General features: G+C 34.3%; 1 protein-coding gene across 3 annotated transcripts in view; it reads left to right on the top strand.

The window, feature by feature from the left end:
• Positions 1 to 17526, top strand: part of PARP8 (poly(ADP-ribose) polymerase family member 8) — a 189599-nt gene that overhangs the window by 114326 nt on the left and 57747 nt on the right. For all 3 annotated transcript variants that reach the window (XM_050794091.1, XM_050794092.1, XM_050794093.1), the window contains 2 exons: positions 7654 to 7714; positions 8145 to 8235. In XM_050794091.1, the coding sequence (XP_050650048.1) occupies positions 7654 to 7714; positions 8145 to 8235 (152 nt within the window). The remainder of the gene's footprint in view (positions 1 to 7653; positions 7715 to 8144; positions 8236 to 17526) is intronic.

Below are 17526 nucleotides of genomic sequence, written 5' to 3'. Positions count from 1 at the left end.
TACCTCAGTTGAAAATGCAGAAATCACCTGTCTTCTGTGTTGTTCGGGCTGGGAGTTGGAGACTGGAGCTGTTCCTATTTGGCCATCTTGCTACGACCCCCCACTGATATATATTTTTTAATCTTCCTGCCTGTAAACATACCAGCGTTTTGCCAATGTAAATAAGTTCAAAAAAAATGTTTTAGGTGTTCCTCCCATAAAATTGGCAAACACGGGAGAAAAAAAAATGTCTGATGATGATGAGAATGTAGAAAAGGTCATGGTGATAAACTGGCTGGTGTAATTATAAGTTGTTGTAGCCATTTAAGACAGTAATTAAACAATATACATCAAGAATCCCAAATATGGTTATAATGTTTATTTAAGCCAGTGATTCAAGAAGTGATTCTACCGGAAGACTGATATACATAGATTTTTTTATCCAGTTACTGTTTACCAATATTTATACTGTAAAAAAATAAAAAGGAACCAAATATTTTATTATACAATTATGTATAAAATTATAAAATTTTACATTATAAAATTTTATATTATATAAAATCCAATTTTATAATATAATTTTTGTATATATTTTTATATATTTTTATATTTTTTTATAATATATTTTATATTATAAAATTATGTATTGTATTATATAAGATATAATGCAATATGGGAAAAACAGCTGATCATAGAAGAAGTGAAAGAACAGAATCGAAATCTTTATATATTACACTGTATAATTCTTGTATACATGGAAGAGACTGGAATGAGATATAAGCAAAAAGAATTATGTCCATATGGTGATAAGACAGATTATTTTTGTGCATTTAAAAATTTCTCACATTTTATATAATGAGCCTTTATTACCTTTTTTACCAGAAAAAGTAGGCATATGTTTTTAGAAAATCATAACATTTTTCATAAAATAAGTTTTACACACAATTTAGAGTTGATATATAAGTACTGTTTTTACTCTTGATTTTCCTATTTCTATTTTCTTAAAAATATCATTTTAGCTTCCATGCTTTTTTGGTAATCTGCTTGTCAGTATATTTGCAACATTTCCCCCAGGATATGAATATTTTTGTATTGACTCCTTCACTAATGGGTAATTTTTTCTCCTCACAACATGCTATAGTTTACTTAACTGTTTCCTTATTATTCTATATTTATTTTCTCAATTTCTGCTCTTACACACATGGCTGTAGGTAAGACTTTGAATATATTTGTTACCATTTTCTTAGGATTAACTTATGTTAGTGAAGTGTGGTTGTAGACAGGGCCTCTTCACACACCGAAACTTTTCTTAAACATCATTCATCATCCTTCCTCATTGTTCAGTTTAGTGGCTCTTTCTTTTTACATGCCTCACAATGGATATCGGATCTATTTTATTTATTAAATATTTGCCAGTGTTCAGGGTCATTCAAATTACAACAATTGGGCTGTGAGGTTTGTTTCGAAGAGTCCTGTGAACTATAAATGGTTTTGCTTTTTAAAAGGGTTGGAGAAAGAAAGAAAGAACGAAAAAGAAGGAGGAAGGAAGGAAGGAAGGAAAGGAAGGAAGGAAGGAAGGAAGGAAGGAGGGAGGGAGGGAGGGAGGGAGGGAGGGAGGGAGGGAGGAGAGAGAGAAAGAAAGAAAGAAAGGAAGGAAGGAAAAAAAGGGAAGGAGGGAAGGAAGGAAAGTAGGAGAGAGGGAGGAAGAGAGGAACGAAAGGAAAGAAAGGAAGGAAAGGGAGGAAGAGAGAGGAAGGAAAGGGAGGAAGAGAGAGGAAGGAAAGAAAAAGAAAGAAATAAAGAAAGAGAGGAAGGAAGGAGGGAGGGAGGGAAAGAAAGAAGGAAGGAAGGAAGGAAGGAAGGAGAAAGATAAAGCGAAAGGAAAGAAGGAAGGAAAAGAAAGAAAGAAAGAAAGAAAGAAAGAAAGAAAGAAAGAAAGAAAGAAGGAAAGAAAGAAAAAGAAAGAAAGAAAGAAAGAAAAGAAAGAAAGAAAGAAAGAAAGAAAGAAAGAAAGAAAGAAAGAAAGAAAGAAAAAGAAAGAAAGAAAGAAAGAAAGAAAGAAAAAAGAAAGAGAAAAGAAAAGAAAGAAAGAGAGAGAGAGAGAAAGAAAGAAAGAAAGAGACAGACAGGAAAGATGGATGCAACAGAGGCTGTATGTGGCCTGAAAATCCTAAAATATTTACTGTCTTCATCTTCACAGAAAATGTTTGCTGTACCCTGAACTAAAGGCAGAGATGAAAGTGTTCATTTGCTTGGCTCTTATTCTTGTCGTACTTTCTGTATACTTTCATATCGAAATTTGCACATAATCTTATCCTTTAAGATTAATGTTTATCATGTAGTACAGACATTATTGATGCTTTGCCGGTTTTAAAAAATTAATTCCTATGTAAATATTTATTCATTTATTTATGTAACCTATAAAAATATTACCATGAATAAAAAGTGCAATTTCCTTAAACATGGAAATGTGCCCTCTCTCTCTCTCTCTCTCTCTCTCTCTATATATATATATATACACACACACACGCACATAGATATATATGCATTTATTTAGTTTTTGAGATGGAGTTTTGCTCTTGTTGCCCAGGCTGGAGTGCAATGGCACGATCTTGGTTCACTGCAACCTCCACCTCCTGGGCTCAAGCAATTCTCCTTCTTCAGTCTCCCAAGTAGCTGGGACTACAGGCATTTGCCACCACACCCAGCTAATTTTGTATTTTTAGTGGAGATAGGGTTTCACCATGTTGGTCAGGCTGGTCTCAAACTCCTGACCTCAAGTGATCCACCCACCTCAGCCTCCCAAAGTGCATGACCCACTGCGCCCGACCAATGTTGTAATATATTTTTAAGGAGAGGACAGAGAAAGCACACAGACTACCTTATATTTGGATATGCTGACATTATTTTGATCATAGATATCAAAAAGCAAACAAATCTCCCACTTTCCCTTTCTCATTAAATTACATAAAACCATTTAATCAGTACAAATTTCTTCTCTGAACCCTACAAAAGGGATATTTTATTACTTGAATAGTCGATAGAAATTTTTATTTAGTGCCATATACTGTGCTTTACACAATTTTTAAAATTTTATTTTTAATTGACACACAATAATTGTACAGATTTGTGGTTTACAATGTGATGTTTCAATACATATATACATTATGTAATGGTTAAATGCTCCATTTAACCATGGATATCCATCACCACAAACACTGATCTTTTTTTGTGGTGAGAACATCAAGAATCCTTTCTTCTGGTTAATTTGAAATATATATTATACTAGTGTTTGCCATAGTCACTCTACTATGCTATAACTTATTTCTCCTATTGAACTGTGATACTGTACTCATTGACCAATTTCTCCTCTTCATCATCTTTCCCTTTATGCTTCCCAACCTCTGGTAGTCTACTCTGTACTACTATGAGATCAGCTTTTTTTTAGATTCTGCAAATGACTTAGATCATGCAGTGTTTGTCTTTCTTTTCCTGGCTTACTTTACTTAACACAATGTCCCCCAGGTTCATCCATGTTGCTGCAAATGACAGGATTTCCTTCATTTTTATGGCTGAGCAGTATTTTATTGTGTATATGTACCACATTTCATTATCCATTCATCTAATAATGGACACTTAGGTTAATTCTGCATCTTGGCTGTTGTGAATAGTGCTGCAGTATACATGGGGGCACAGATGTCTCTTGGACAGACTGATTTCATTTCCTTTGGTTAATTGCCCAATAGTGGAACTGCTGGGTCACGTGGTAGTTCTATTTTTAATGTTTTGAGGAACCTTCATACTGTTTTCCATAATGGCTATACCAATTTACATTTCCACCAGCAATGCAAAAGGATTCTCTTTTCTCCACATCCACATCAGCATTTGTTATACGTTTTATCTTTTTGCTAACAGCCATTCTAATTGGAGCGAAGTGATATCTCACTGTGGTTTTGATTTGCATTGCCCTGATGATCAGTGATGTTGCACATTTTTTCATGTACCCGTTGGCCATTTGTATGTCTTTTGAGAAATGCGCAGTCAGATCTTTTGCCTTTTATTTTTATTTTTGAGACAGAGTCTCACTGTCACCCAGGCTGGAGTGCAGTAGTGCGATCTTGGCTCACTGCAACCTCTGCCTACTGGGTTCAAGCGATTCTCATGCCTTAGCCTCCTGAGTAGCTGGGACTACAGGTGCGTGCCACCACACCTGGCTAATTTTTTTGAATTTTTATTAGAGATGGGGTTTCACCATGTTGGCTGGGCTGGTCTCGAACTCCTGACTTCAGTAGACCTGCCCCACCTGGCCTCCCAAAATGCTGGGATTACAGGCATGAGCCACCACACCTGGCCTTTGCCCCTTTAAGATCAGATTATTAGTTTGTTTGTCTTTGTTCTTGAACTGTTTGAGTTCCTTATATATTATTGATATAAACCCCTCATGAGATGCATAGCTTGCAGATATATTTTCGCCCATTCTGTAGGTTGTCTCTTCACTGTGTTGTTTCCTTTTTAGTTTGATGTAATCCCATTTGTCCATTTTTGCTTTTGTTATTAGTGCTTTTGAATTCTTATTCAAGAAATCCATGGCCAGACAAATGCCATGAAGCATTTTCCCTGTGTTTTCTTCCAGTAATTTTATATTTTTGGGTCTTACATTTAAATCTTTAATCCACTTTAAGTTGATTTTTGTATATGAAGATAGGGGTCTAGTTTCATTGTTTTGCTTGTGCATGGACAGTTTTCCCAGCACCATTTATTGAAGATACTGCCCTTTCCTCAAGGTGTGTTCTTGGAGCCTTTGTTGAAAATCAGTTGGTTTTAAGTGTATGGATGTATTTCTGTGTTCTCTATTCTGTTTCATTGATCTACATGTCTATTTTTACACTGGTCCCATGCTGTTTTGGTTACTATAGCTTTGTAAGGTATTGTGATGTCTCCAGCTTTGTTCTTTTTGCTCAGTGCCTTGGCTATTTGGGGTCTTTTGTGCTTTCATGTGAATTTTAGGATTTTTTTTCTATTCCTGTAAAGGATGTCATTGATATTTTGACAGGGATTGCATTGAATCTGTAGGTTGCTTTGGCTAGAGTATGGATGTTTTAATAATATTCTTCTAACCATAAACAAGCAATTATCTTTGCATTTTTTGTGTCCTGTTGAATTTATTTCATTAATGTTTTATATTTTTTATTGTAGAAATCTTTCACCTCCTTGGTTTAATTTATTCCTATATATTTTATTTTTCATAGCTGTTGTAAATAAGATTTGTTTTTTCATTTATTTTTCAGATAGTTCATTTGTGGTCTACAGAAACACTACTGATTTTTTTGTGTGTTGATTTTGTATCCTGCAATTTTACTAGATTTGTTTATTAGTTTTACAGTTTTTTTGGTGGAGTCTTTAGAGTTTTATATATGTATGATCATGTCATCCACAAACAGGAACAATTTGGTGTCCTCTTTTTTAATTGGATATCCTTTATTTCTTTCTCTTGCCGGATTGATCTGGCTAGGACATCCAGTACTGGGTTGAATAAGATTGGTGAAGATGGGCATCCTTGTCTTGGTCCATATTTTAGAGGAAAAGCATTGAGTTTTTCCTTATTCAATGTGATGTCAGCTGTAGGTTTGTAAATTTGGCCTCTATTGTGTTATATTCCTTCTATAGCTAATTTGTTGAGAGTTTTCATCATGAAGTGATGTTGAATTTTATCAAATGCCTTTTGTCTGTTGAAATGATCATAATATTTTCTTCATGATTCCGTTAATGTGATGTATCATGTTTATTGATTTGTGTATGTTGAATCATCTTGCACTCTCTAGGATGAATCCTACTTGCTCATGGCGTATGGTTTTTTTAATGTGCTATTGAATTCAGTTTGCTAGGATTTTGTTGAGGATTTTTGCATCTGTATTCTTCAGGAATATTGGCTTGTAGTTTTCTTTTGTTGTTGTTTCCTTGTATGGTTTTGGTATCAGGGTAGTGCTGGCCTCATGAAACAAGTTTGGAAGAATTCCTTCCTCTTCAAATTTTTAGAATAGTTTGAAAATAGTTTGCAAAGCACAGATGTTATGATGCTTTGATGGTTTTTAAAAAGGGATACCTATGCAAATCATTTTCATCCCTTTCTTTATGTAACATTTAAATATATTAACCATGAAAGAATAAGAGTATAATTTCATAAAAGTTGAAAATGTGCTCAATGTTTTAATGTATTTTTAAAGGAGAGAATGGAGAAAGCACAGAGGCTACTTTATATTCTAATATGCTTTGGTTTTTGGTCATTTATATTAGAAAGCAAAAAGATCCCCTAGATTCCTTTATTCATTAAATCACATAAAATTATTCAGTCATTAAAAGTTTCTTCTCTGAACTCTATAAAGTGCCACAATTATGTGTTATAATTCTATTACTTGAATACATAATAGACATAAATTTTTAGTGAGTACTTAACTATATGCCAGATACCATACTTTATAGAGTTTTAGAGTTGGACATATATTCAATTCCTGACTTCCCCACTAACTTATTTTTCATTTGGCAACTTTTTTCACATCTTTAAATCTTAATTTTCTCATCAGCAAAATGAATGTCATAATATTATCCACCTCACAAGGCTGTGATGAAGACCTAATGAGATCATCCATTAGTGCTTGACCTGGTTTTGAACACAAAGTACTAGTTTCTTGAATAGTAACTAAAATACATGTATTCAAGTCTCAGCTCTGCTATAGAGTGATGATGGATAAGTTACTTTAGTACTCTGGGCCTCAATTTATGCATCTATAAAGTGGAGATGGCAGTAGTGCCTTAGGTGTTTTGTGAGTACTGTATTAAATTATCACATGTATGTAAGATCTTTAGAACAATTTCTGGCACATCAGTGCTGAGTAAATATTGGTCATTAACTTTTATCATTTAGGTTATTTCTGTGGTTTTTATCTCTCACTATGTATAGCATTTGTAACTTCAAAGTTTTATAAGAATATAAAAAATACAGACATGTATATATGGAGAATATTAAAACTTGTTTTTATATTCTTTCATTTGCTTAAGAAGTATGCTGGTTCATGGCAGTACCTGCACTGTAAAAAAGTTGGTCTTCATAATTCCTTCCTGTAGAATACACTATAGTTACTTTTTTTAAAAAAAAAATATCAGACTCTTAGAGCTGCCCATCAAAACACTGACATTTAAGTGGCAGAACACTTAGATTGGCTTCTGAACCACTGATGCCTAACTAGAAGGAAAAATTATGGGCGCATTATTGTGTGTCTTCCCCACACTCCTTCCTCATGTCATAAACTCCTTTCTTGTCTTCAGAAGCAGCTCCTTATCCTCAGAGAGTGTAGTGAAAACAAAGCAGTCATATGGGAAGATTGACTAATTTGCCACAGAAAACGGAATATTTAAAACTATGAACCAAGCAACTCTTGATTTTATGTATGCATGTGCATGTACAAGACAATAGAAAGATAGCTATGTGGTATAAACAGAAAAATGACAGTCCAACTAGATTATTAGTTATTTCATATCTACAGTTAGATGTGAGCTATTTGTCAAAATCAAGGATGAGAATTAGTGATTTAAAATTTTAAATAAAATAACCTAACACACACCATCTTTTAAGCATCATTAAAATGAAAAAAAAATAATGTTAATTTTTGCTTTCAGGGAATATGGAGCCATTGATGATGTAGATATTGATCTGCATATCGATGTTAGCTTTCTTGATGTAAGTATCAATTTTATGTAATATGAATGGTGCATTTAAAATACATTTATTTTATTTTGGGGGAAATTTAATTTTTAGTTGTCTTATAATACTATTAGTTACATATTGACTGTTAAGGTGCTTTGTGAAGAATTGATGTGATTGTCAAAGAAGCAGAGATTTTATAAACATATATATTTGCATTGTTTTTTCTAATGTTATCTGAAATTTATGGGCTTTTATAATACTTTGTTATATTTTAAGTGTTCATTTTTAGTTCTCACACATAGAAGGCCAATATTTTCACGCAACAGTGGATTTTGAGATAACTTATAGTCCTTCATGTTATATGCATTTTGCAAACACAAATTTTAAAAGTTTGTGTGTGTTTTTTTTTTTCATTTTGAACTCTAAAAAATGATTAATTCATCTTTTAAATATATTTGTGCAGGAGGAGATTGCTGTGGCTTGGGAAGTAATTCGAACAGAACCTATAATTGTTCGACTACACTGTTCACTTACGCAGTATTTAAATGGCCCAGGTTAGTTTTATTTCTTTCTTTATTATTTTTAATATTAATTAGCTGTGCACTATGCCTTAAGCAAAATGCGTGTTCATTTGTCAGTTCTGAGCAAAAGTGCTAAATATGTTGATAATGGTATTTAAAGAAGCTTGCATTCTAAGAAAGATGGTTTATTGCCAATATAACTTATGGAAACAGAAACATGACATTTCTTTTTATAGATTTTATTTCTTTATTTCTTTTTATAGATTTTCGGAAACTGACAAGTTTCTGAGACACAAACATTTAAAAAACGCAAAGGAGTACTTTGCATGTAGTAGAAACTCAGTAAATATATATATTTTGGGTTTTCCTTAGATACAATTATTTCTCTCTCTGATTCTGAGATTTAATTTTAATGCAATATATTTCTGTCTTTGAAAATGGAGATTATAATAGTGTATTTGTTTGCTGAATCTTTGAGGGACAATGTTGCTATTATATTTCACCTCATAGCTGTTTACAACAAAGGACCCTATCATAAGTCTTGCCAAAATTTACTTGGTAAAATGTTTTTTCCTACCTTCTACCACACATACACACACACACACACACACACACACACACACACACGCATACATGCACACACACACAATTGTATCTACTTATATTGTTCCAGTTGTCTACTGCTACATTAAAAAAGAAATCCCAAAACTTAGTGGCTTAAAAAAACTTACCTCTCACTATTCTTTGGGCACTTCTTGCTTGCAGTCTCCCATGATTTGCAGTCATATGTGGGTGGGGCTGGGGCCGAATCAAGGCCTCACTGAGTTGGATACACACGATGTTGGACGTCCAAATGGCTAGCAGTTGATGCAGGTGTCATCTCAGGACTCAATTGAGGCTTTTGGCTAGAGTACCTGTCTGACACATAGCTTCTTCATGTGGTTTGGGTTTCTTGTACCATGGGGACTGGGATGCAAATGCAAGTGTTGCAAGAGACAGGATGTAGAAGCAACCAGGAAAAGACATAGTGAGTCTTTGATTGTATTCTGTTGATCACAGCGGTTGAAGAGCCCACCCAGAATCAAGGGACAGGAACATAGACAGCACCTTGTGAAATCATGGGCATCTTTAATCTGCCACACAAGTTACTATGATGTCTGCATGTTTTTCCTTTAGGCATATCAGGGAATATACATCTACTGTTTGTTGTCACATAGGAAACATACTTGTTCTTTCAGATTTATAAAATACAGGAAAAATCTTTCATTTTTAAAGTTAGTCACTTGTTTTCTGTCTTTGCATAATACATTCTATTCAAATTAATCAATGCATAATATAAATTACATATTCTAACTGATTTAATGCTGGACAAGAAAAAATAAGTGTTTAAAATATTTTTATTCTGATAATTTCAGATATATAAATATGTAAAGAAAAGTAATTTCTCATAATTCTTGTAATAAGAAAGCTAAATGGCTTGGTGTTGTTTCTGTTTTCTATGTGTATATGATTTATTTTTATAAAGTTGGCAAAGAATTTTATAAATAGCTGTGCACCTTGATATTAAGTCATGAGACTGTCCTCAAGTCATTAAATCCGCCATAAGGGAATGATTTGTAATATATGAAGAATATTTCAGCCCATAGTTGTATGTGTTCTTGTTCCTTCCCCACATATTCTGCCATATGGCTAACTTTTTTCTTATTTTAGTGATTTGAAATGTCATTTGATTTTATTTTAATGGTGGTTAAAAGAAAAGGAAATCCTTATGTCTGAACTTTATTTAGGGTTAGGAATGAAATTGGGCTGGTTAATCTCTACTCACCCAAACCCCATCTGTGTGAGATGATACTGAAGCATGCTTTTATGTAATCTTACCTCTGATACTTATTTTTTGATATAATCTTGAATGTAAGGGAGATATTTTCCTTCACAATATCTCTTTAAAGATTTTTTACATTTGCATGGTTTTGTAAATATTTTAACACTCATTTTAACTCATGGTTAGATTATTTTAATGTTCAGTACAATTCCTTTAGTGTCACAACTCATCTGCTCTTTCTTTCATCTATATTGGTTGATTTATATATTTAACAATTTGGAAACCAAGGAAACCTGAGGATTATGTTTTCTTTTTTCATACCTGAGAATGACTTTCTGTTTTGTGAATGAGACAAACTTGTCCAAGTAAAATTAGCGAGGTCATGATAGTTCTCCTCCTACAAAAAGCAAAAATGCTTTAGAAACTTCTCATTTTGTGCCTGAAGTATTTTAACTCTTTTTATTTGCAAGAAGTCCATTTTGATTTGTTTGTGTTTTGTTGTGTACTTTTTGGACTGCTTTTCTTCTTCTCCTTGATGCTAGTTTTTCTGTATTTATTTTTGCATGGTGTACCTGACTGAGTCTTAATTCACCTCAAGTGCATTTTATGTAATTATTTATTATTCCTTCTTTACCTGCTAATCCCAATATCCTGATTGGATCTAACTCTTTTGTCCTCCATGTTTTTCATTTCTCTAATTCTTTCATCCTTCATATCTGAAAACTTTATATGTTCTTTCCAATCTGTCTTCTGCTCCACTGAGTGAATTGTTTTCGTGATTTCATCTTAAATTTAATGTTCCCATTGTATTTTTAATTTGGCCATATTCTTTACTGATTCCATATTATTCCTCCTTTATCATCAGTCGCTTTCATTTTATTTGTTTAGTGTCATTTTGAGTTTTGTTGTGAATATCAATCAGTAATTGTCAAAGGTTTATCATTTTATTCCTATAGATGGAGTTTTGTTTTCCTCAATATTATATACAAGCAAGAGTTGAAATGTTCTTCTTTTGGAAATTAGTGTGATGTGTGAACAATTTCTTCCATTAATAAGAGGAAAGAAAGAGAATTCCATACTGACCCTACTTTGGAGTTGGCAGCTCTGAGATCTGCCCGCTGGAGGGGAGGGCTGTGAGCTCTGCTAGTACCCCCACCCTGTTCCCCTGGGTCCCCTTTCCCAGCTCTTGCTCCCATCCCCATTTCTGCACCCTTGGCTGCTAACAACTCCACTTGAGACCCTCAGTAGCTTGTCCTTGGACATATAAGCTTTCTCTTTCCTGGGGAGTGCAGGTAAGTACTTGGCAGTTTTTTTATCTTCCCTTCACTCTTGTGAGGTGTCACTAGTGTGAGGGTACAGTGGCCTAGCTACTCTGTTTCAAGTCTGTACAAAGATGGGGTGGAAACTAGAACTTTCCCTGGATTTGTACCCTTGCTTGGCTTTTTCTTTTCCTATCTAGCCCCTTCTCGCTTGTTCTTATTGTTTCCTCCTGAGAACAATTCCGAGTACATTATTTGTCCCTTGTTTGTACTCAAGGTCTGCTTCTGAGAGAACTAAGGATGATGGGTCCAGGGTCACAAAAAAGGTAGCATCTGCAGAGGGAGGAAGCCCTGCTAGACCAATCTAGAGTGTCTTCTCTGCCTTAGGGTTCATTTGCTCCCTGTTCTGAGAGGTGTCAGCGGTGGTTGCCTTTTTTTATAGCATCTATCTCTTTCATAGAATGGAGAGTTTCGCATCCATCCTGTAGGGCCCCTTAGGATTGGTTCCATCTGCTCTGTGCAAAATTTGCTGGGCATTTCTCACATGGGGATGGCATTACTCCAAGTTTCTGGTCTTTTTTACTGGTTTTCTCCTATTTCTATTAGGCACTGGTTATGACTGTGTTTGTGCAAAAGTATTCACTCACATTACCATCTTACTAGTAAACTCCCCAAGATAGTTTTTTCTTATTGAAAATTTGAGGAAAATATGATTGAAACTGTGCAGTAATATATAATATATGGATAGAACTGGAGACAGTGTTACTAAAAAGGAACTTTTAACTTATTATTCCAGGAGAATAATTAGGTTTTATCCTAACTTATGATTAGGATTATTGCTAGGAAATAAAAAAGTGAGAAAATATTTATGAAGAGTGTTTGTGCTATGCCCATAATGCCTCTGCCTGTCACAGAATACCATTATTTCAGTTTCCATCTGTAAATAAGTTATCACCTTATTAAGGTTAAGCAGATGAACTTTCCAATTTCAGTATCCCATTTTATGGTGTGTTGCCTGAGACCACTCCCAATATCTGATACTACATCTGTTAGAATCCAATCAGAAAACAAACCACTCTAGTATCTCAGGTAAAAAAATTAAACCTAAAGAGTTAGTTAAACCAGTGGCTAAAAAGTTGGGAAGAAAAGCAGGATGGTGAAGCCCATCAGAGAGTGGTAGGAGGAGACCACTAAGGAAGATGACAGCAAGAGATCACTACAGTCCCTTGGGGCTGGGGTGACACTGGAAAAGGGATGGTATGCAACAGAATCCAAATATCAGGGAAATCTTACAGGTTCTAGAACCATGTCAGGAGTTGCTCTGTAGGAGTTACGGCCACAGAAATAGGACATGTCTGGTAAAGAGCTGCAACCATGGAGAAGATATGACAACTGCTAAAAAATGCCCACACAAGACAGGAGAGGAGAAGGAAAGAGAGATGAGGGAATAGGAGGGAAAAGAGAGAAGAGAGAAGGGGAGAGGGAGAAGGGAGATGGGGTAGAAGGGAGGAGAGAAAAAGAAAGGAAATAGTACCTTGATTCTCTTTCTCTGTCTCTTCCTCAAGTCCAAACAGAGCTTCCATTAGTCAAACCTAACCAGAAGGTAGTTGGCAAGGGACCATGGAAATGCAGCCTAAAGGTGGAAGAATGAGGAATGGACTTGAGAGCAAACAAAACACAATGGCCTATATGTATATCCTAGTCAAATGCATAATGCTGTTAGACATTTTTAAATTTACATAAATGCTATTGTGCTATAGATTTTATTCTCTTAACCACTTAGCAACAGAATTCCTGGCCCTGTTGCTCTGGGTACACTAATATATACTATAGTATAGATCCACTACAATTTACATATTTACTTTGTTAGTGATGGCCACCTACATTATGGTCAGATCCCTGATGCCATAATCAGTGCTGCAAAGAGTGTCCTTAAATAACTTATTTTATGGACTTTATGACAGTTAACTTATGAACAGTGGAATTTTTATGGGTTGGTCTAATCTGAGCTGAGAGCACATACTCATTATCATTTCAATTGCGTGGCTCTACTTACTCATCAGAATTTCTCCAAATATCTGTTAACCATATAGAATTTTCCTTCTCTATGTTGCTTTGTCAAACCTTTGTTTTTCTAATGTGTTTCCTGTCTTTGAATTTTATTATTGTTTATCTTACAGATCCCTTTAGTATGTTAACTGTTGATAACTAGTGGCTTCAATTCATGCAAAATCTTTTACAGTGATATTTATGAAAAGTTGGTATTTGATATTTTTTATGAAAACTTTTTGAAATAACAAAATTCAGCGATTTAAAAATTCAGTGATTTAAAAAGAGTGTTTCCAATGTGTCTTTAGAAGGTATCAGCATTTATAGTAAAATGGACTTACAAGAAATGTATGGCTAATTCAAGATCTAGACTGACCTACTTAACAGTTCTTTTTGAAAAGGATTTATTCCTACATTTTGGAAATGTATAAATAACAGTTATTTAAACATCAAGATTTGGCTACAGCTAATCTGACAATATATCTGTGAGAGAACGGGAATGATATGAATTGAAGACATCTACCTCCTTATCCACTTTGAAACTAAAGATAAGGATTATTTGTATTATATATGGGGAAATATACTTTAAATAAAGATATGATATAATTTATCACTCTTATGATAATGTATATTTTCTGGAATTGCTGATATAGAGATGCAGTTTTTCATCACAAGGACAAAGCTGTTTTTAGTTGAAAATGATAAACAACTAACAATACTTTAAAATGATTTCTGTGCATATCATCTCATTATTGGTACCTCTGTTCTTGCATGATCAGTGCATTAGAATAATTTCCACATATCTTGGGCAGCCCTCACTTCCCAACTGCAGTTATATGAGAGATAAGAAAACATTGAATAACTTTGACCTTTTTTAAAAACATGAAAATATGTCACTAGTACTTTCTGTCAAGTTCTTTTCTTATAAAAGAACATTTATTTGTAGTTTCTAGTTTTATGTATCGGTACAGTTCTGGGGATTTTTGTTGTTGTTGTTTGTTTGTTTGCTTGTTTTGCTTAGATCACTAATTTTAGCTATGTTTATTCCTGAGTACCTATTTGGATAATTAGACTTTTATAGTTCATTTTATTTTCTAACTTATTATTGATTATCAAGAAAGTATTAATTTTTTTAAATGTTGTTAAAAATGAACTTAAAATGTTTTTGAATTTACAGAAAAATTGCAGCTAGTACAGAGGTCCTATACACTCCAACCTCTGTTTCTCTGTTTATTAACATATTTCATTAATACACTGAATATAATTAATTACATTTATTTTATTAGTAATATGTGTTTTAGAACTTGAATTTTGGAATATTTTATGAATTCCAAATTATGAATTTTGGAAATTTTAGAATTTTATGAACTCTTTTAGTATATTCCAAAATTATAGTTCATTTAGATTTTATGCTATTAATTGAGTCAATGTTTGAAATTTATATTTTTCTAGAAAAATTATTTTGATAAATGTTAACACTTGTTTTCTAGTCATGCATAGTATGATTAAGTTTTGGTCTTTGTATTATCAATTTATAAGAATAATTTGTATGTTCTGGATAAACATTTATATCTAGTATTATATAACCCTTCTTTCTTTCTACGTATATATCATACCCAGTTTTCTTCAGTAAAGGCATTAGTTCTAGTGCATTTTGGATTTTTCTACATTTTTGTAGGTAGATGTCTTTTGTTTCTCTGCCCTCATCTTCCCACTTTTTCTGTCTGCCTCTGAAGAGATTGTAGCTTCTTTAGTCTTCTTAGAGAAAATACAGTGCTTTCTCATTTAATTCCACTGAGGTTTTCAAGATGTTAGAATGTTTTTATGCACTTTTGAATTTTGAAAGCCTTGGGTTTGGGTTAAGTGGGATTGGAGTGATGTTTACTCTATACCTTACTCTCTGTACAAAGATTAAGGAGTTCTCAGGAAATGAACTAATTTTTTGGTGGTACAAACACCCAATTTCCTTGATTGATGGAGCATTTGTGTCCCAAAGTAGTGGCCAACAGGGTATACCATTTGGCTTACAATACAGAGCATGTGTGATCTGAGAAGGTCCTATGAGCAACACAGTCTTTGCTCTAATTATCTGCTGCCCCAACTGTTGCTATGATTGGCACTATCTAAGCTCCCATATGTCATCTTTTCATTTGCACACTAGTTTCTGTTCCCTTTCACCTAATTGGGACACCATCCCAGCAATTCAGTTCTCCTCCTCCTTCCTGTACTATTTATTTCTCTTTTACTCCTAGAAGACTCACATCAGCATATATTTCTCTTGTCTTAAAACAAAAACAAAAACAACCTCTTGATCTCAAATGCCTCTTCAGTTGGGACCTTAATACTCTGCTTCTTTTGACTGTTAATTTCCTTGATTACAGTTGTAATGAAGCTCTATTAGCTTACTTCATTTTCCTTTTTCTTTTCTCTCTTTGAATCCACTCAAGTCAGATTTTAGTCCCATCATTTCTCAAACACTGCTTTTGTCAATGTCATCAGTAACTTCATTCTTGCCAAATGACTCATAACCTATTTTGAGTTATCATCTTAATTGATTTAGCAGTATTTCATAACAGTTGTTTACCTCCTCTTTGAAAATCTTTTTTTTTTTTTTTTTTTTTTTTTTTTTTTTTTTTTTTTTTTCCGGATAGAGTCTTGCTCTGCTACCCAGGCTGTAGTACAGTGGCATTATCACAGCTACTGCAGCCTCAACCTCCCAGGCTCAGGTGATCCTCCCACCTCAGCCTCCTAAGTAGCTGGGACTACAGGCATATGCCACCATGCCTATTTTTTTTTTTTTTTTAAATAGAGATGGAGTCTCCCTAGGTTTCCAAGACTGGTCTTGAACTCCTAGGCTCAAACAATCCACCTGCCCGAGCCTCCCAAAGTATTGGGGTTACAGGCATGAGCCACCGTGCCTGGCCTGAAAAACTTATTTGAATTTGTGTCCAGGTAGCAGCACTCTGGAATCTTCCATCCTCTTGGCCATTCCTCCCCAGCCTTCTTTGCTGAGCTGGGCTCGGGGCCTAATCCTCAGACTTTCTCTTTCCTCTACCTACACTCACTGAGTGGTTTCTCATCCAGCCTCATGCCTTTAAATAAATATATATACACACACACACATACACACACACACACACACACACACACACACACACACACTCTGACTGTTCCAAATTTATATCTTTAGTACATGCCTCTCACCTTAATGCCTAAATGCTGGGCTTCTCCAATTGCCTTAACATTTCCATTTTAGTATCAAATAAGCATCTCAAATTTAAAGTATTTGGTCAAATAACTAGTCTTATCTGCCTTTCCAAACCTGTTTCTCCTACAGTCTTTCACATTGTAGGAATTGGTAAATTTCATCCCTCTGGTTGCTCAGGCCATAATCTTTGGATTCATCCTTAACTCCTCTTCTTTTTTTCACACCTCAAATCCAGTCCACCAGCAAAATCTGTCCACTCTCCTAGAAGTATGAATCCGAAATGTTCATCACCTCCACACACCCAAGTTCTATATATCTTGCCTCACTTGTTGCAATAAGTTCCTGACTGATTTTCCTATTTTTCCCTTTGCTCTTTGACCAATTGATCCTGCACAGCTCCACCATGCTCCTTCCCTGCTCTCATCTCCTGACATGAGACCTTGTTCAGTTCTCTCGCCACACTGTTCTCCAGCTGTTCCTGGAATATTTCAGCATATTTTCTCTTCAGGGTCTTTGCCCTTGTTCTTGGGTCTGGCTGGGACATTTTCTTCCTGCTTGTTCTTACCTAACATTTAAACCTGAGCCCACATAGCCTGCAGCCCATATGTTTTTCCCCATCTTTATTTTCTCCAGAGCCTTTATTGCCATCTAGCATTGTATCTTTTTTTCTGTTTTTCATCTTCCTCCTCCCAGTGGATTTCCGACTTCATGGACGCGGGGATATTCGTGTGTGTTTTTACTCTTTCATCTGAAATGACTGATGAGTGCAAGAAATACTCTTTAAACCAGTGAATAATGAAAAATAAGTGACTTTTTTGAGAGAAGTTATTAATTAACATAGTTACTGATTTAAAGAAATATATGTATATATGTATTTTTATATATTTAGTTACCGATTAAAAAATATATATATTTAAACATATATAAACATATATTTTAACATATTTAAACATATATTATTAAACATATGTAAATATATATATTTT

The sequence above is a fragment of the Macaca thibetana genome, chromosome 6 (genome assembly GCF_024542745.1).
Source record: "Macaca thibetana thibetana isolate TM-01 chromosome 6, ASM2454274v1, whole genome shotgun sequence".
NCBI lineage: Eukaryota > Metazoa > Chordata > Mammalia > Primates > Cercopithecidae > Macaca > Macaca thibetana.
This window is presented reverse-complemented; position numbering and strand designations above follow the sequence as displayed.